At 38.1% G+C, this 21,088-nt stretch overlaps 1 protein-coding gene across 1 annotated transcript in view; it reads right to left on the bottom strand.

Annotated features, from left to right (window-relative positions):
- Positions 1-21,088, bottom strand: part of LOC114055687 (aldehyde oxidase 2-like) — a 40,387-nt gene that overhangs the window by 6,329 nt on the left and 12,970 nt on the right. The window contains 19 exon segments of the mRNA XM_027880083.1: positions 522-578; positions 580-636; positions 1,257-1,301; positions 1,669-1,743; positions 2,491-2,619; positions 3,474-3,569; positions 5,613-5,840; positions 6,878-7,069; positions 7,641-7,727; positions 9,592-9,679; positions 10,488-10,621; positions 11,733-11,857; positions 14,314-14,410; positions 15,087-15,206; positions 16,115-16,226; positions 16,687-16,863; positions 18,230-18,369; positions 18,561-18,723; positions 18,975-19,159. Of these exon segments, the coding sequence (XP_027735884.1) occupies positions 522-578; positions 580-636; positions 1,257-1,301; positions 1,669-1,743; positions 2,491-2,619; positions 3,474-3,569; positions 5,613-5,840; positions 6,878-7,069; positions 7,641-7,727; positions 9,592-9,679; positions 10,488-10,621; positions 11,733-11,857; positions 14,314-14,410; positions 15,087-15,206; positions 16,115-16,226; positions 16,687-16,863; positions 18,230-18,369; positions 18,561-18,723; positions 18,975-19,159 (2,307 nt within the window).

The raw sequence follows: 21,088 nt of genomic DNA, 5'->3' as shown, positions 1-21,088 counted from the left end.
GAGGTTCACAGTGATTTTGGAGTCTAGCTCCACATGGGCTACAGGATATCTGGCAGTCTCTGCAGCCAAGTGTGCTTCCCAGTAACCAGAAGACACTGAACTGGTCTCCATACAGTGCTGCTGAGAGCTCTCCCTGCACTAACTCCCCTTTGCAACAGGTCATGGTATGTGACTGTGGCTTCAACTGTTTTAAATGTAACTGTTAAACAGGAGACTGGAACTTATGATATGGTCTAACCTGCAGGAAGATGTTCAGAAGGTCTAATTGAATTTTAAAGTCATCACATTATTTTCCACTTTCTCCTAGTGTTTCTTGTTTTTCTGGTTAACATCAGGCTTCTATTGCAAGAAGAGGATGAATAAATGATATTATAAAGGGCACTATAGCCATTTACTGTTCTGCTGGCTGTGTCTCTATTCTTATTTAAAAAAATGCAAAAGAAAAAAATGCAATAGGAATGTAATGACCGTGGACAGTTCCCCCAACTCCAATTCAAGTTCACTGTGTTTTTTGACATTACCTTGTGGGCTCCTGTCAAACAGTCAATTTCTACTTCAGAACATGCAACTCCAAAGAGAAAATATGGGAATGCATGGCCTTCCTCTGTGTCCCAGTTCATGTTTGTATGATAACCTCTGGAGGAAGTAAGAACATACCTCAGATTATATGAATTTGATCAAGATACCTCCCACTCCCTGTCCTTGTCCTCACTGTCGAGATCACTAAAAGAATCACGTATCATGATATATGAGTTAACAGCTTTAAACTGAAGGAGAGTAGGTTTAGTTTAAATATGAGGAAGAAATTCTCTGCTGTGAGGGTGGTGAGGCACTGGAGCAGCTTGCCCAGAGAAGCTGTGGACTCTGCATCCCTGGAAGTGATCAAGGCCCGGTTGGATGGAGCTCTGAGCAACCTGGTCTAGTGGAAGGTACCCCTGCCTATGGCAGGGGGTTGGAACTAGATGATCTTTAAGGTCTCTTCCAACCTAAACCATTCTATGATTCCTTGGTAGCATAAACTTTCTAAGCTGACTATTTTCATAGGATCCCAGTAGTCAAAGACAATCTGGAGTGTAGCACCACTGATATGTTGTGTGGAATAATTTGGGCACGTTGGAGGGTTGCAAATCATGATGGCCATGGAACATAATTCCTTGTGGGCTTCCTGTGTCCTACTGTAATTGATCTTGGAGAAGACTTTGAGCATTGTCAAACTTGATGAGGAGGAATTAAAAAGGATTAATGTCTTTCCTTACTTGAAATAGCCAGTAGCTGAAAGACTGATGCTTTGCTTCACTGATCTGCAAAAAGTATACTCATTATTAAAGAGAGAAAATTAAAAATTCTTCACCTCACATTTAAAGAAAAAGTGAAACTTAAAAAAAAAAATTAAAGAAAAAAAGAGCCCTGAGTAAAAGCTTTATATTCCCTTGTGCCCTGGACATGTCTTTAGGAAGCAGGGGCATAGCAAAACCACTAAAGTTAGCCAAATTCACCAGAACATTGTGTTGTATCACTTGCTTTTACACCATTTTACACCTAATTACTCTCTCACACTTCCAGTTTAGCTCATGCAGGGCCTTTCTCCCTCCAGAACAATGTCAGCTTAAACTCTACACTTACGGGTTTATCATAATTTAATACTAAGAACCAGAGTGAGAGCTTTACCCAGTCTTCCCATTTGCCATTAGGATTGTCTCTTCGAACAGGCTCCAGGCGCTTCCAAAGGATTTGACAGGCATTCTGGGGAGGAGGAAGGTGGGACACCAGTGACTAACCCACAACCCCAAATCTATCTGCTGATTTCAAAGCAATACAGGCTCTTTCTTGGTGAAATTAGTTTGTTAAATTCATTCTGGGGGCTGTAATTCTGTTTATTTACCTACAGTTTCTTTACTCTGCTATCTGCCAGCTGGGAAGCAGCACTTTGTGAAGACTAGCATTAGCAACTGCTCTAATGTAACTGAAGTATTCATGTGTCGGGCTATTGCTGAAACCATCCTCAAAGGGAAGATAAAGGACCTGACTCTCTTCCTGTTTTGATATACTAGATGGAAAAACCAGTGGCTGGGACAATTCATTACAAAATAAATGAAAGTAGAATTGGTCCCAAAGCATTTAGAAGGTTAAGGGTCTGGCTATTAAGAACAGTACCGGAAATATAACTTATGCTAAATCTTCCTTTAAATTGTGTTTAAATAAAAAATAAAGTGAAGATCCATAAACTCATCTAGCAGCAGTCTAAAAAGAACAGCACCCACATTTGTAAATCTGATACAGTAGAGCAGAGAAAAGTGACCCTTTTTAACAGTGTTCTGTAATTTATGTCACTTTAAACTATGCACATAAAGTAAACCAGCAAGTGGAATTTTGGGATAAAGAACTGCAAGCTGCTCAAAACCAACCAAAAAAAATATATATAAATCCTCAGAGGGACATTCAGTATTCAACAGAATCACTAATTATATGAAAAATGGTAACAAGTCCAACCTGCCCTGCTCTTGCATTGATTTCAGTTCCAGCTGATCCTGCTGTGTATTTGCCCTTAGGCACAGTTGTTGTGCTCGTTTCACACAAGTGGATATAGGACAGTGGTATCCTCAGCTCACGACTGGCAATCTGTGGTAAGAGTAAACAAAAAGACCCTCAGTCTCCATGGAGAGGCAGTCAAGAATTCATCCTGCCATTCATCTCCCTATATTTGCACACACAGAAAAATTACCTAATTCAACAGGACAAATGCTTGTTTCCTTAACAATTATTCTGTAAAACAAATAATTCATATATAAGTTCTATATAAATAATAGCAGATAAAACAATACAATGCAATACTCTATGTTTTGCCTCTAATTGCTCTCTCTAATAAGGTTTTTGTTACAAGTGTAAAACTTAATCAAATTTTAAAAACAATGAATCATTCTCTCTCATCTGTATATCTTATTTTCTATCTCATTTGAAATGGCTTTGTTAGTGTTACCACCTTATTGCATTTCACAGTGTTCTAATATTCTGGTGTTCATGCAGCTCATTTTGAAGAAGTGGCTTCATTTTAGCTTCAAAACAACATAGTTTTGTTTATCACTGTTTACATCCGAAATGCATAAAAATTACGTGGTGTTATCACTGATATTGGATACATAACAAAGTTATATTTTAAGCATTTTTAACTCTCTCTGCCATGAGACATTGGGGTCATTTTTGCATGTGCTTTCTGTGCCCTAGCTATCCTGATAACAGTGATGTTACCACAAATGTTTATCTCCTTTCTAGGTCTTGAAAATGACTTTGATTATCACTTGTATTTTTCTTCTGAAGCTTTGTCTTCATCAGTAACCCTAAAGCAACAACTCAATATTAAAGTCATCTTTCTCATGTCTATAGATTTTACCTATTACAGTTCTTACTGCAATTCATCCTTTTTGCTCAGTTATCTTCCTAATATTTTGTTTACCCTCAGGTACTGCCTAACTCACCTGTAACATCTTAGTGTGAATTCCTTGTCCCAGTTCAATTCCACCATGAGTGATTAGCACAGACCCATCTATATAGATGTGGACAAGAGCTCCAGCCTAAAGAAGAGCCACAAACTTGGTGATTTTCTTCCTTCACTGAACAAAGGTGCATAAAAAAGCACAACAAGGCAAAGACAGATTTAATTCACAAGATCAGTGTATTATTAAACCAGAGTGGAAATTCTCCAGCAGCCTGACAATAACAAATTTCACTGTTCTAAGACAGGATAGAATCTAAATGAGCTAGTACTTATTCTAAGGAATTCTGCAGGAGTCACAGTAATTAGTTCAAGTACAGAAAAACACATTTTTCTTCTTGTGAGATTGGATAAAGTAAGAACATGCTGGCTCTAGTTATAATGTGTATGTATCCCCACCGACTATTCCCTCTTCAGCGGGGATGAAAAGGGAGGACAGAGCAGAATTTGACCCTGGAATCAAAGGCATTTTCAACAGATGACAGGGTATCTCCTACAGTGAACAGCTATAGAACTTTTCTTTTAGAACAGACAATAGTGGAGTTGTACTTTTGTTTTTCTGAAACAAAGGGATTTGCATGTATCCAGAGGGGGTAATAATAAACTGCTGTTCCTAGTCTCTAATTTTGATGGAGCAATGACACACCTGCTCTTCCCTTCTCTCTGGTAGGCTGTCGAGAGAATGGCTGAGAACCTGACTCACTCCTTGTGTTTTGGTACAGCCTTCTCCCAGTAAGCAGCTATCTTAGACAGGAGAAATGCAAGATGCAGGTTGGAATGGAAGTAATGAACTTCAGTTAATGGTAAAATTGGGAATAAATAACTTTCCAAGGAATGATAATGAAAGAAATCAATCCCATAGAAGATATCCACTCTGATGAAGGAATAAGTGGATGTGAAAGAGAACTAAAAATTCTGTAAAAAGACATTTCACTGTGGCATTCAATGAGCTACCAACACTCAGAGCTAATGGTAGAGCCTGAGAGGTGTTGTGAAATACAGTGCCTTGGGGACATCTTTTTATCTGTTACCAATTCTGCATTGACAAATAATGGTCATGTGATCTCTTTGGTGTCAGCTTGTGGTGTTTGCAAACAGGTGATGTTTTGCTGCTGTCAGTTCAAGTTTTAGCTGACAGAGACAAGTTTAAACAATAAATCTCTAAGATTTAAATCCAGACTTTTGGAAATTCAGTGCATTGCCTGAGCTTTATTTTGAAGGTTTTGGGGGAATGTAACTATTATTTATGCTTTTTTTAACCTTTTCTATCAGATGAATTGTGTTCCCTAGATTCAGTGTTACTTTACCATGAGAACATTGTTGGATGAAATATACTGAGCTCTCCCTGAGCTCTTCATCTACAAACTTGTGCAGAAACAATCAAGGGATGGAATAAACTCCTTATAGGCTATGTGGATTTAGTTTTTTTATGCATAAACAAAGAACAATGTTTGTTCATTTAGTCTGAGACTCATTTGAAAGAGTTTTTTATTCAAGACCTGCATTAAAAAGAAGAAATAGTCAGAACTTTAAAGTTTCCCCAGAAATACCACTATCTTATGCCATAAAAATTTCCAGTAGCAGAGCTTAACCTATAATATAAATGGTACTATCTGGACTATAGGAGTGATAATTTTTTTTACTATGGGATAGGTTATGGAAGATTCCAGGTACCACATTTTTATAGTGAATTACTTAACTTTATGCTGGATAAAGATGTCATGTTGTGAATCAGAAATTCACATTTCTGTGAGGTGAATACTCATAGAATCATTGAATGGTTTGGGTTAGAAGAGACCTTCAATCCAAGGGAAGATCATCTAGTTCAGCCAAGGGAAGATCCTTTAGTCCAACCCCCTCTACCATGGTCAGGGAATACTCCACTAGAGCAGGTCTCTCAAAGCCCCATCTCATTTATAAAGCATTTATAAAGACCTTGGCCAGATAGAGTGATGCTCTTCCTGAAAGTGTATCTCAGGGAATGGTATTTTATACTAGTCCAGCATGCTGAAATCCTTTTCCCTTTCTCTTTCTTTTCTGCCTGTAGAGATTACACTTCTTCTATTTTTGGAGAGATAAGTAGAGATCTTACATCACAAAAGCACTGTGTTGAAAGGGTTACCTGATGAAAATAAGTTGCATTAAATCCAACAGAAAACTTCATTGGAATGATGGCAATCCCTTTCTTTTTCCAATAACTTTTAGTGTTAAATTCTTCCACCATTACTTTTCGACTGTAGTAGTCAGATTTGTCCAAACATTCTTCCCAACATTTCCACAGATTCTCTGCATCAAACTTTTCTCTGAAGGATGTTAGGTTAACTCCTTTGTACATGTTTATTTCCCTAACCTAAACAACAAGCAAACTCAGTGCTGAAAGTAAACATTGCTTTATAATACATTGGTATATTATATACAATATAATGCCATGTCATATAATGATACAATAATATAATTAATACTTATCTATATTAAACATAATGTCCTATCCATCCCTGCTCAAATGACCTGATTTTTTTGCTCACATCAAATGCCTGTGAACTTGTGTCAGTGGGACTATTTACAAGGACTACTCAGTGCAAAGAAGGTTGGTAAACTCAAATTTTAAATAAGACCAGTGAAAGCAGAAGTTAAAGCTAAAAATACTGTTTGCCCTTTGGAGATATGTCTGAAAGCTTTCCTGAAATATGGTAAAGGACAGAGGTAGAAGATTCAAAGAAATAGGGAAAAGACATGATGGTTGTCATCCTAGGAAAGTAAAATGATTTATAAACCATAGTTTGAAAATACAAGAGGTTGGCACATACAAAAGAGGCAAAGCTCGCAATGGGTTAAGCAGCAGGTAAGGAAAGGATAAGCTCTTGGAGACTGGAGAGGAAATGGCAACAATAAAAACTGTTGGGACACTCTCTGAAGGCTGGGGAGACAGGGATGACAGAGGTACCTTGTTAAACTGCTGATAGATAGATAGATAGATAGATAGATAGATAGATAGATAGATAGATAGATAGATAGATAGATAGATAGAAAAGTTGTTAATTCCAGTTCTGAGAGGTTGAGATGAGGCGACAGCTGAACATACACAAGGTAATCTAAAACTGGTCGCACAGTACAAGAGATAATACTATTTTGACTGAAGCTGGTCATACTAACAGTAGTCACTAAATATTTTGGAACAGATCCTGAGCCAGTTTTCTCCACTCTTATCTGTATTATATCAAGTATTATTCCATGGAAGCATAGGTGCTGAATAAAATACCATTCAGTCCAAGTAAAGTCGGTAGATTTGTTTCTACAAAAACTGGCTTAAGCACGAGGACCTTCTGATAGTCTAAGTCCTAGAACTGTCTGTTAACTCATGTTTTATTTGGCATTCTTTACTCTTACCTTCTCATGTGGCAGGCCAGTTTGGGTGGCCACAGCCACAATACATGTCTCCATAAACAGACCCGCCTGGGGAAACCCAAATCCTCGGAAGGCAGTGTTGGAAGGCAGGTGAGTCTTGCAGGCATGTCCCCTGACTCGGAGGTTGGGGATATTGTATGCATTGTCCACTTTCAACATAATGTACTCGATTACCTGAGATAAGAGAGGAAAGTTATTCAAATGGTTCATTTTCTTTATAAAGACAGTGAAACTTGTGAAAGACACTCAAGAGACCAATAAGATGTAATTGGTTTAAGGAGGAGTAGAACTTTACTCAGAAGGGTATTGTTCTACTGGTTTTTGCACCAATGTAAGCAAAGAAACCATGTCTAAGTCTGAGAAACTGCATTTAACCTACAGGAATTGCAAGAGCATAAAGAAACATTACTAAGGGGAAAGTCAGACCTTCAGTCTTGGGAAAGTGAAGAAATGAGTTTGTGATAGTAGGCTAGCTTATAAAACTTAGTGTCTCTTTGTCTTCACAGAACTTTTAATTCTGAATTTTCTAGGTCCAGTATGACCTGACAGGAAATATTGTACCTCCTTAAAGATACTCTATAATTGACATCTGGGCCACAGATGTATTTTTGCTTTAGGTAGATGAGAGTTGTACTTAACAAGAACAGGAATATTGTTAGAAGAAATAAATTATGACAAAGGGCTGTTATTTTCTTTTTGTGATCAGTTCAGTCAGTGTAATTGGTATCAGTGAAGAAAAACTTACCAACTCAGATTCATCTTTTGTACAGCCACCATTTATGTAGCACTGAAAATCTGCTGCTATTATTCTACCACCATTCATGAATCCAACCTGTAATATAGCAACTGATGCATTAGTGGTCTTTTCTCTCATGTATTTCAAACTTCTCTTTATAAATAAGAAATATCACACCCAAGGTTCACACTACAGAACTGAACTGGAAAAATTACCTGCACAGATTTCTATCTCTAGGATGGTATTGGTTTGGATCTGAATATAAAACCCAAAAAGCAAAATACATACAAACCCCACAAATCATCAGAGTACCTCAGCTGCCCCCAAAGTTGTTTTCCCACATAGACGTTGACTGCACTCACACAGAATCTGAAAAGCTTCGTCACTGCTGTGTTGAGTATGAACAGAGACCAGACAGAGGATGACAAGAACACTAAAGAAAATATTTGCTATGATAATATTAATTCTACTTTCTGAAGTATTTATTTTGTAATAATGTTTTCACCATCTAGGCAATATAGCAACATGAACCACTGAGGTATATATTTTGCAGATTACATGTTCAGAAATATCCACCAAATTTGATTTGATTCTGGTTCTAGTTCCTTCCTCTTCAGTTCTTTTTTTTTAAGGTAATACATGGTTTTATATTTTAATGCATTATATAATAATATTTAAAGGAGTATAATCACAGAAAACTGCAAAGTAAGTGGAGACCAACTTGTTAAGTTATATGAACTGATGCAGCTCTACCATGATTAAGGATAAGAAAACTATAGATAATGAATATTATTGCTGGCTAAATCCTGCATAGCTGCAGGATAAGAGATGGGACTGATGGGGAGAGTGTATTTTCCTTAATGTAGTTAATCAATTAATACAGGTTTTGCAGTTATTGCATTTAATTAAAGAAAAGGTTAGTGTTGGAGTTAGGTTGAGGATTTGAGAGATCAAGAAAAACATTCCTTTTCCTTCAAAATTGTAGCTGTTATCCAAATTTTAGGAGGAAAAAAAGGGAAATTGTAACTACATCAAAACAGAATATGAATCATACATCTATGGGGGCTTATTGAAAAGTTCTGTCCCAGCAACATATTTTATCCTGGATTTAAAATGGTAATCAGGTAATAGGTACCCAGAAGAATATGAAATACATATGCTATTGACATCTGTCAATCTCAATGCTATTCCTTGTCTTATGGTTAAAACAAGATTTAACTAGAAATGAAACCTTCCTTCTTTCTTCTCCCAAACCAGTTCTAAACCTAGTCTAATCATAACTAAAATTGAACAGTATCTTTGGGAGCAATATTTTCAGCAAAATTAAAAATATAAGCAGGAACAGTCATCAGCCAAACTCTCCCACTCATGCAAGAGTCCCTAGAAAAGCCAAGTCCTCAGCCCTTCTTTATCCAAACCATATTGAACAATAAACCTTGTCCTGGATGGTTTCAGTGTGTTCAGTTCATACACCAGCACCAAAGAGAAGGCCTTTGCTCCTGCTACAACCAGCTTCAAGGCTGATTTCAGTGCTGGCAGTGTTCACCTATATAATGTGAGGATTTAGAAGTCAAAAGTAAGAGTTTTGCTACAAGCTGAATCTTGCATTACCTTTCAGGGCTGTCTTTGTATTAAAGGAGGGGCTCATATTCAATTCTGATACACAAATTTGTGATCTGCAGATGGGGTAGGGCTGATGTTAGCAGTGTTCTAAAGTAAAGGGATGGATGGTTCTGCTTTTTCTGGATATTGCCTGGGCTGTAGGATCATAGCTGCTGTTTTGATTCATGGCATATGGCAGGGTACGTTTAGGACTGGAGAAGGTTGGTGCTGGATTAGGATTTCAGAAGAGGAGGAGTTTGGTTTCTTGCTGTGTCTTGTTAGCCAATGGAATTGTGCTGATTTTTTCTCAGAAGAAACTATTACCCAGTGACTAAGCTAAATATCTTCTTTCGCTCACTTTATATTTTCCAAAGAAAGGGTGCCGTCCACCAGTGATTAACATATCCATATTTCTTTCCAGGACAAAATGGACTGGATGCCCGGTCCTAAAATGAACATTAAAACCCCCACTTTTATTACAGCCTTTTGACACAGATTGCAAACAACATTACATGTACAAGGCCAAACTCCTAGTGGTGGGTGGCACTAAATCAGTCCATCCAATGTTTTAGTTTCTTATTAAACTGCCATGCCTGAGTTTAGACTGATTCAACTTTTTTTTTTTTTTTTTTTTTTTTTTTTTTTTTTTTTTTTTTTTTTTTTTTTTTTTTTTTTTTTTTTTTTTTTTTTTTTTTTTTTTTTTTTTTTTTTTTTTTTTTTTTTTTTTTTTTTTTTTTTTTTTTTAGCAGCAGAAACAAAGTAGAGGAAATGAGCTTTTCTGTGGTTTTCCCTTCAGCTTCTCAACAGGGGATGAAAGTTCCATGAGGCATGCACAGGACATGGAAAGGCCAGGAACTCAAAGGACAGCTGTGGCACAAAGGGCTGATGTGACCACACCTATGTATTAGGATAAGATACACTTCCACTGAATATCTAGAGCGGAATTCACATCCCCACATCTCACAGAGACCCAAATGGTTGTGATTTGTATGGATCATCCCAGAGGAAAACTGCCTCCATGCCTTTATTTTAGCTTTAAGATTGTAAGTGAATACCATTGTCAAAAGCCCAATTTTCAAGCTGCTAAAGATTTACTTCACTTTCAAGATTTACTGCTAAGGAGATAAAAAATAAGATGTCATCAGGATAACCCTCCAAGTAGGGTTCAGGACCGAAGTTTCTTTTTAATTCAGTCTTGTCATTTTTAATTTATTTTAGTTAAAACACTCCTTGGATTCAGTGAAATCAACTTACTTGTTGGCTGCCACGGCTGCAATTACAGCAAAGAGGGAAGGTTTAGTAACCTTCCCACCAAACGCTCCACCAACACGTTTCACGTGGCACATAACCTTGTTGGACTGGAGGTTTAAAGCTGAAGCCACTAATTCCTGCGAAAGTGAACATCCAGAATTTTACCTGCCAAAGTGCATTAACAAATGCCTATTTTCTATGGCTAATGATATACTAAAAGCTGTCTCCAGGGCAGAAAAATAGATTTGCTACAGGTACAAATAAACAAAAAAATTCAAGCACAGTGTATCTTTAAAGAACAGTGGAAATGTAAAAAACAGCTCTGAAAACTAGTTTGGTTATCTGATGCCAGGTATGATAATGCCTATATAGGACTGCACATTCACTGGCAGCTGGAGATAAAGCATCCACTAGAATAGTAAGCTAAATGGAACAGAGCGATTGTTTAGAGCACACTAGAAAATGTAACTAAAATACTGACACTGCATTTTGAAAATACCTCCTCTGACAGTGTTTCAAGAGATGTAAGTAGAGGTTTAAATTGTGGGGCTGACAAAAAAGCTTAAAAAGTGCAAGCCAGTGATGAACTGCAAAAGCTAATACTAAACATGTAGAAATCAACATTACTATTCTTTGAAACTGTTGTTTTCTGCAGGCCTACAATCCAACTCTGATGTTAACTAGAACTTAACTTTTTTTCACATAATTTCACATAACTCATATGCATTATTGTTTCCATATTAATTTATCATTATTTACATGTGATTATGACCCCCATCATCATCAGTGTAACTACTCCTATGAGCAATGCAATTTGTCTGAAATACACTTTTGGAAGAAGACACTCATTGCTGCAAAAAAGTGATTGCCCAGGATTGCACTGATTCTCACTGATTTTAGGAGGATTTGGCCAATATATCTAAGACAGAATTAGTCTTTTCTCAATAAGATTACAATCATATGATCTATCCAAGGCACCCCTTGTTCATCCCATGGTAATACTGCTCATCTGTGTCTGTACTGCCTTGTATAACACAAACAGCACAATACTGTTCCATTCAGCTTCAGCATTAGTAGTCAGGCCACTTACTTTCATAAAAAGATTCAGATCGATTAATCTGAACTGGGAACACCATCAGGGAGTTTCAAGAGAAGCAGAGAAGACTGGAAGCAACTCCTGGTCATGTAGTTCAGCTTTAAGGTTATTTAGGAAAGTAAGATAGAAATCTCATTAATACTTTGTTTTACCTGTATATCTGTTGCATGCTGAGTTGCCACATACACATCCATTTCTTTATCCTCCACTCTTGGAATAACAAGTACACTGTTTGTTTCCATGTAAAAATGTTCCTGTCCTCCCACGTGCAATTCACCTGTTACATACATATAGTTATTGGAAAATACAAACTGGGCTTCAAATGAACTGCAAGGAAATTTATATTTGACTATATATATTTACAAGGCAGAGAAAAAGAGTTTTGCCACAGAAGAAAAATAGATTCATTAATTTTTTTATTTCTTTGTATCCCAGGTTTGCACCTCTTTTATTTATAGACCTGTGTTTATTAAAAGAAAGTTATTCAGCCAGTATCAACTCAATATGTCATGCTTTTTCTTTTTCATGTGGTTACATCTCTTCTGCTATAACAGGATTATAAAGTCTTCTTGTGAATCACTCTATTAGGGAAAATATAGCTTTCCTCTTCCTTTTTTATCCTCTTTCCCCTTTTTCTATCCATTTCTATCCAACACTTCATCTTTGTACCACTTTCCTGTAAGAGAGGGCTATCTGTCAGCACAGCATCAAAGCTAATTCTGCAAATTCTCTGTGTAACCTTAACTTGATGCCACCCTTGAGTGTGACATTATTTCCCTAGAGGTTATTCCTGAGACACATTTCCTGACACACATGTTCATGCAGAAGCAGTAGGAATCAGAACTGAAGCCACTAAAGGGTGACATGACAGTTGGGAAAAGTCAAAATCAGAACAGAAAAAAAAATCATCACAGGCCAAGAACCTACATAGAGAAGATTGAAAGAACTGAGTGGGCCCAAAAAAGTGAAGAAAAAATGAATCTTCAATGGAAGGGGGCTGCAAAGAGGAATACTCTGTGCTACGTGCTCACAGTAGAGAGAACAAGAAGCGTAGTAGTACTTAAATTACAACAGATTGCTTTAATGATAGGAATGGTGAAGCACTGGAAAAAATTACCTCGGGAGACTGCAGAGTCATAATGCTTGGAGGTCTCCAAGAACAACTTCGGTAAATCGGTTTATGGTACAGATAGAATTGAGGTTGGGAAAAGGAAAAGGAGTTGATTGTCTGCTATCTTCCCTTCTGTGATGAAGCCGGTTGTAATTCATGTGTACTTAGTATTCAGTGAAGAGAAAAACTTGGTTGCAGAAATTTAGGGAATGATAACAGCTTAAGGTAGGTCTGATAATACATCTCATGAGAGGACAATCAGAAAAGCATGTGAGCAGGACACAAGTTGTGTAAGCATATATAGGGTGCTCACTAATAAATTTCAGAGCTGCATTCAGGTGTTAGAAACACAGATTTAGGGGAAGTGTTAAAATAGGCCAAGGATATCTTGGTATCATATACCTTAATTTTATTGTCTTTTTACTCTGATAAAAGCAAATTGAGAAGCACAATCCAGATTAAATCAAGGATACCACTGGTTGAAAACTAACTCAGAAAGCAGTTTACACAATTGACTGTCAGTTTGCAAAGCTCATGCATGGAGAATCACAGAAGAGTCTTTTCTGGGTCTAATGTTACCTCACGGTTGCTTTAATAATCAATGATTAAACTATAAATAATATCAAACTGGAAAGGGTTGCAAGCCCTTTAAAGGACAGGTTTGTATTCCAAAGTGCTTGTTCTGCATTGGAGGAAGGGGCTAAAGTCAATGGCATGAAGTTCAGAATGGGCAAGTGGCAGGACTTTAGACAGCACTGCTGAACCAGAGCCAAGCAGGGATTACAGACGAGCACAGCTTGGCTGCATATCCACAGCCGATACCACTACAACAACTTACTCTGGCTCTGTGATACCAATGTTACATAGAATTTCTGACACACTCCACTTGGCACTGCTGAAACCTAATCTGAAACATTTCCGGAGTGAAGTTGGATGTAGTCAAATGAGAGATGATGGAGAAGTGAGCAGTGGCAATGATAAAGGTTGGCAGACATGATTTATGGGTCAAAGATGAAAGGATTCTGTTTAAGAGGGTGAACGTTTAAAGTTTGCAGGAAAGGACGTTTAGATTGGGTATTAGAAAAAAAAACCCTTCTAATTATAAGGATTTTTAAACTCCAGAGCTTGAGAAATATTCTTCATTGATACTTCTTAAACACAGATCTGATATTTATGAACAGAGTATGCTCTGGAACCACTGGATTGTGTTTCTGATTTGAAGACAGTGAATTTGGTGGCTGTAGGAGTGGTATTCCAGACCAGTTTACTCTGATACCCTTCTGATAGCTCTGAATCAAGCAGTCAGCTTAAAATGGGATAAGGTAAGTTAGCTAACATCCATAAACAAAGCCTTATTTAACTGTGATGTTTGTCCTAGGGTACTTTATTTTAGTGAGATAAGGAAATGGTGGAGTTTAGTCACCATGAGCTAGCAGTTGCTAGCTAAGCTTTATTTAAAATATGTCACATTTCAGCTCCATTTCCAGTGAAGGGGAAAAAACCAACAAGAGTAGGGTTTTTTGAGAAGAGATGAGAACTTTAAATTCATCCACCCACTGGAGATAGATTCTGAACTACTCTAACTCTCCTCCCTTGCCTGATGCACTTAATGTTTTAACTACCTTCTATTGTTTCATCAGCAGACTTGAATCCTTTCACAATATCTCCTTTTTCTATTTTCCTTTCTTCAGTGATATATGAATTATGTTTTATTGCATCCTGCAATGAGAAATAAAACAAACATGTTAATTGTAAGTCAGAAAGTCAGATGATTTTTATCATCCATATGATCCTTTTTCAGATGGACAGATGGTTGTAGCTAAGTATTAGAAGGAGTAGGATTGTTTTTTCACTATTAGAGAGAGTTTTCTTTTTTTTTGTCATAGTTCATGTAATTCTCTTCTTCCCCCAAATTAGAAAGATAAATGTCTGTTAATGACATTCAGAACTGTTGACAATATTTCAGAATCAGATTGTTTGTTACTGAAAACCTGCCAGGCTGGAAAATTTTCAGCCTGGATGGATGTAGGATGTGTGATACCAGCACTTCTGCCACCATAAGTTCTCAAATTTAGTTTTATACTGATGTACTACTGCTGGGAATTACTTACTTAAAACTTTCTGAATATTCTTTAGTAATTTCTATCTAGATCTTCAAAGACCACTCTCTGATATCCTGGATGAATATGTACCTAGGAAGATTTTTTGTGTTTCTAGAACCAAAATTTCGGAGGCCATTTATAAACTTGTTATACTTCATCTTCAGAACCAATAAAGTCATATCTCATACAAAAAAGAAAAAGCCAAAGCCTGGCAGAGCTCTGCACAAAGCAGAAAATAGTGAGTGAGGTGACAGAGAGCTCTGTCAGATAAGGAAAAAGAGACAGATTGTTACCTCAAGAGTCAGAATTGGGTCCAGATCTTCATAGACTATCTTCACCTTTCCAGCCCCACACTTTGCCTGAGTCAGTGACTCTGCAACCACAGCACAGATTATCTCACCAACACAAATCACCTGCAACACACCAATGTATTACCCAAGTTAAAAACACAGGAGTGGTTAAGTTCCTGTACAGAAAGTGTTTTGAGGAAATACATTCTGCTCAAATGCCACTTTTATATTCTGTTTCTCTAAGAATATTATCCCAGTGCAGACTTATCTTCATTAGATGAGAAGCCTATTAACATCTTTCATTTGCTGCAACATTTCTGGTATTAGAAATACTGCTGACATCAGTAGTTATGAACATTCTCTGTGTTGATCCTGAGGTGGCCAAATACTGGGTCAAGTAAAATCCCATCTGCACAAACTGCTTTCCTTGTCTGTACTCAGAAATGAAGGGAACTCAGAGAAACAAGAATAGAGAGATAAGAGCAACACATTAGGAATTATTCTTGCCCTATTGCAAATACCACACAACAGCATCACTTGTGATGGACACAGCCTGAGGCCTGGGACATGCTGCATAGTCAAGCTGGCTGCATGGATCTATAAATTTCTTAGCTCTGTTGATGTTTGTCAAAAAGAAAAGTGCTGTCTCCCGTTGCCATATTCTAGTGTATAATCTAGCAATTGATTTCATATTGATTTCAACTAGGCAATTCTCATTTTATTTGCCTCATCTTTTAAAATGTCAGATATCATGGCTGATTTATACTTTCTCAGAATCCATGACAATCACTCATTTATCAGCCCTTAAGGAATCATGGCTTATTCACTTAAACCCCACGTTATTTAAGGGAGTTTTTCCTTTCTCTCTTACTGGGGAATGGTAATTCTGCTCAGCCCAGTTTGCCTGGTTCTGCATTAATTGATTTTGCACTTACTTTCATTTCACTGGAATGATACTTGCAAACTCACTTTCCTATTTTATAAATAACTGTACCAAAAGGTTCAGAAACTCCTCCAGAAGCAAGAAATACCTTATCTTCTGCATATGCTTGCTCATCTTTGCCATTTTTCCCTGGAACATCTTTTGCTGTCACTACATCAACCACTCCTGGCACCTGAAGGGCTTCTGATGCATCAATTGATCTGGAAAGAAGAACATGCACATAAATGAGTACAGTATGTGGGACAAATAACTCTAGTACAAGCAAATCAGTGAACTGTAGGACAGGAGGATAATCCACTTAGTATTCTCATGACAGATCTCTACATAGAGAAGGGAATGTGTTGATTAGCATATTGAGAAAAAGAATAGATGGAAGGCATGAACATCTGTGTGTGCATGGCACAGAACAGCTCTTTCAGTGCTAGTTCCAGTACTCACAAAATATAAGAATATATTTTTTCCACATTTTTCTTGTACTACAACGGGTGAATGCATTAATGTGGACTCTTCTTTCCATATCTGACACTTTTTAAAGCACACAGCAGAGAACTTCTTGCCCCATTTGTAATAATACATACCTCGTAAAATGGCCAAACCAGATAATAAATATAGAAAATACTTGTCAACATACTCACGTGCTTGTAGATTTTTCTTACTTGCATGATCTTTGCATGGGCTTTAACGCTGGTGACCACAGCCAGTGAGAGTTCTCCATCCACGGGACGAATGTCATCAATGAAAACTGCCTCACCAGTGGTGTGCTTAATTCCAGACTGGTGCGTGATGGGACAGCCCACAGGATCTTGTGGAGACCGTCCTGGGTCAACATCCTGCAACACATGTTATCCTCGAGACAGACCAGTAATTATAGGAGCCTTTACTCAAAAACACTTTCTGAGGGTATTTTGTGATTAAAAAAAAAAAAACACATGTGAAACTGTCTACATTTTACGAGGATGTTTGTGGGATGCATTATAAAGGACTGATTAAATTTTTAGATCATGCTGTGTGGGCACCAAGGTGGCCCCGGCAGACACCTGAGAAATATTGGATACCATTCATGTCTCTAGTACATGGCAGTCTCTTCTGTGGAAAGATTGCATTGAATAAACAGAGGTGGAAAAAAACAAGAAAAATATAGGTAAAAGGGACAAAATAACCAATTTCCACAGTGGAACCATAGCAGATAAAGGAGAGCTGAAGTGATCTGGATCTTATAGCTGGCCTGTCTGCTGGGTCCATGCTGCTTCTGGTAGCACCTTGTGCAAGCTACACTCTGACACACTTCACCATCACCACTGCTTCAAACAATCAGAGTTCATTCTGTTTACTTCAGAGAGAACGTATCTTAAATCACAACTATATTCGCGAATCATTGTGATTTCTTCCTGCCCATCTTCCTAAAGAGACAGGTAAATTAATATTCTGGATAGTGTTGGCTAGACTAAAAAATAATCCATTTTTTTGCTGTTTAAATTCCCATCAGTTCCCTCTATTACTTCAAAGACAGCCTGTAATCAAAAGAATTTCAGATATACTTAATTAAAATACATCCTTGTGCTCTCTGTTGTTGAATTGCTGATAGTTCACGTTAACTTGAAATAGACTATTACCATGAAAATCTTCCAACATTTATGTTTTGATTGGGCTTTTGCCAAGTAAAGAGTTCTCTGTAAAACCTATCTTCTTAGTCTCTTAAAGATCAAACCTCAAATTCTTGGCTGATGCTGAAAGTTTTTGGTGGAAAACTGTTAAGAAGCAGCAAAAGTTTGATTTTAAAAGTTTTTAAATTTTGCAACAAAACAAAAAAAAAAGGGGGGGGGGAAGTCCTGATGAAATTTAAAATTTTAAAAATTGGGATCTTCTGCTGCACAAACTTTTTCACATGCCATCCTCCTCTCCTTTTTATACTGTAGCTTTGCAAAGAAATCTTTCAGGCTTGAACAATCATAAAAATGCTGCAGTAGGTTATTTCATTTCTTTGTGCTGAGGCCCACCAGGCAGTTTAACTAAATTCTGCTGAGCTCTTTCATTGCTCAAAGCTGTGTTCTGTGTTTCAGCAATGTCAGGACAGCCTGATCTGCATAACATCTTGGAGGCAAGGAGTGCATCTGTACCCTGAAAGAGCAGGAAATCAACAAAAATAGAACAGATTTCCCACATTACAGTTAGTAGAGGCTTAAGAATGGAAAGTTAGAAGGGCAAAACACTCATTAAAAAAGAGGGACTGTGGCAGTCCCAGCTACAAACACACCTCACCTGGACCCCCTGGGGAACACCACTTTGCAGCAGTCCCAGAGCACTCATGTTCTCCTGTGAAAGCTCAGCATATCTGAAGGGATCCTGAAAAGAAGGTGATGTCAGAGCAGTGTTGTCAGACCCTTATTTCTAAAAAAAAAGTTTTCACCCCACATGTTTTGAAGTAAAGCCTAGCCCCTTTACCCTTTCCATCACATCCCTTAATCTTTAAAAAAGCAGAGTTTTCCTGCAGCCTATGTGCTGATGGGGGGATGCAATTCTTGCCCAGTGCTTACCAGCTGATGTAAACCATGTAACACTTCCAGGTAAAATCTGAAAAGAAAGCTGACAAGCAGAGTTCTTCTATATTCTACTTTTCCACCTGAAGCTGATGGAGGGAGAACAATTTCCTCCAGCACCAGTCTGCAAGCTTCATTCAGCATCTGATCATTCCATTGCCTGGTAAAAAAAGCAGAGTAACATGAAAACACACCTCTTTATGAGTAACAAGTGGCTGAAAATATTGTGAAGGTTTGGGGAAGTAATAAGTGTGTAAAGTTATATCAAGAAAGGACAGGTCAAGTTAGAGAGGACAGGTCAAATACAGCCTATGAGAGGCTGATGGTGGGATCTCCACTGGTGCCATCAAGCAAACCCCACGCTTCACATGACTCCTTCCTTTTGGTTAAATACAGTAAGAGATGCAGTACCTTCCTATGAGCTTCTCACAGGACTTCCTTGCACTGAGTGTGGTTGAGCCGATGCCTCCAAATAAAACAGTCAGGTCTACAATGGTGTCTGTGCCTGGATGGAAGAGCACTCACATTCCAGCATTCACTATGGACAAAGCGTTTTTCTGTCTTTCAGTCTGTCTGAAGGCTGAAATAAAGTCATCCTAATGGGGGAAAAAAAAGGAAGGAAAAATTCCATTAATGTCAGAAATAACTGGGTTTTTTTTATTATTTTTTATTTTAGATGTTACCATTGCCCAAAGTTTCAGTCAAACCTTTTATTTTTCTTGAAGTACTAAGCTAATCCTAGACAGCCGTACTAAGAGGGGATGTTATTTGAGGTTTTCTACATGTAAGAAAACATGCCAAAATTTTAATAACTTTGTCAGTGGTTTAACAGTTTCAGAGTGCTGGAGAAGAATCCTTGTCCTGATATAAGCCACTTCATATATATGGTCTGTATGTTCCTTAAGTTTAATTCCAGCGTAGATATTAGTGGTTTCTTCTGCAGGACATGGAGGTCCCATCATGCTAAGGACCCTGATTTTGTGAAGATTTTACACACAGAGATTTTATATTTTATACTATAGTAATGGTATTTACAGAGGAGACACTAAAAAGGGCTTGGCTTTCTACTGTCAGAAATATTTTGTTCTGGGGAAAAAGCCACATATTTTAAAAGGAAACATAACAGCATTATCTTTCATGATCAGGCTTGTGTCTCATGATGAATCCGTTGAAGAAAGTACATGAAGTGCTCTTTCTGGGGCTCCAGAAAGAAACTTCAGAATCAGACAGCCACAGAACTTTTAAAGTGGGGGTTAGCAGGTTAGGTCTTCACTGTGAGTCTGTGATACTCTCATGACAAGCTTAAATTCAGGATTACATGTTGAACAGCGAGTCTTGTCAGAGATGGAAAATCCTCTCAACAGGATTTACATTGCTTTGCCGAAGCAACGTTCACATCAAACTGCCCAAACCCAAAAGCCAGCAGCTGACAGGAACAAGAGGGAAAACTGACAGCCGACTTTCCATCCGCACTTTCTGTTCACAAGTCTTGCAAAAAAACTGTGTGTGTGCCTTTTCATTATGTCAGCAGAGTTAATCAAACAGGCGATTCAGCATGATAGGGATCGGCAGAAGCGGCCTCCCCAAAAAGTGGTGTTAACTTTCCATGGTGAGACTTCTTAATCTCACATGTTATTCATGTGACAGCTGATAATTTTCCTGCTCTCCAAATCAACCTTCTGAGTTTGCCAGCAGCGCTATTGTCATTTTGTTGTCATATTGTTCATTTTGTTGTCCCCACCTCTGCTGTTCCTGAGTGCAACTGTCTCTCTCTGAAAGGCTCTGAAATACCCTTTGTGATAGGTCTGGCTTTGTGGCACAACTTGTCCTTGGACAAAGCAGGTTGGGATTTCTTTTTTCTTTTACTCTGTGGAATGAAATAACCCATTTCTCCTTCATTTTCTCTTCCAGACTTTGTTTCTCAAATCACTACTAAGGCTCATAGTTTCTAGGCAGCACAAGCACTGTTAGTGCCAACACAGACTATGCTTTTGCAGGCTTTGAGCCCATGGGAATCCCTTTGTTTTTCATGGGATATCTTCCATGGCTGGCCAACCTTTCACTGGCAGAAGCCTCATATAGCGTGAAGCCACACGTGTTTAATTGGCTGCACTGCAGTGGGCAGCTACTCTGGGACTGACCCTTGGATGTCAAGGTTGGCAGAGACTCCTGTGGTCACTCCCTCACTGACTTATCCCAACATGCCAGCTTGTAGTCGGGTCTTCCCCTACTCGCCCCGTACTTTTCCTCACATCCACTAGAGGGATATCTAAGAACACAGCAACCAGGACACCATTTCCTCTGCCCCCAACCCCTAATGCCACACGCTGCCACCTTTGGTCACAGTAGTCAGGACCTTGTTTTTTGAGTAGTTGCACGGACAACGCAGGATTATTCATTGTAAATCGCTAATTACCTTTATCGCTGAATGCTATGTGACAACATGGCACTTTTCCTGCAAATATTCAGGTAGCCTAAATTTCTGTGTCTGGAAGGGGCAGAAGCACACATTTAAGAGTAGGGGA

The sequence above is a fragment of the Empidonax traillii genome, unplaced genomic scaffold (assembly GCF_003031625.1).
Source record: "Empidonax traillii isolate 1590-97213 ecotype Southwest subspecies unplaced genomic scaffold, ASM303162v1 scaffold65:size4453928, whole genome shotgun sequence".
Lineage (NCBI taxonomy): Eukaryota > Metazoa > Chordata > Aves > Passeriformes > Tyrannidae > Empidonax > Empidonax traillii.
The sequence above is the reverse complement of the archived record's forward strand: the minus strand, read 5'-3'. Positions and strand labels throughout refer to the sequence as shown.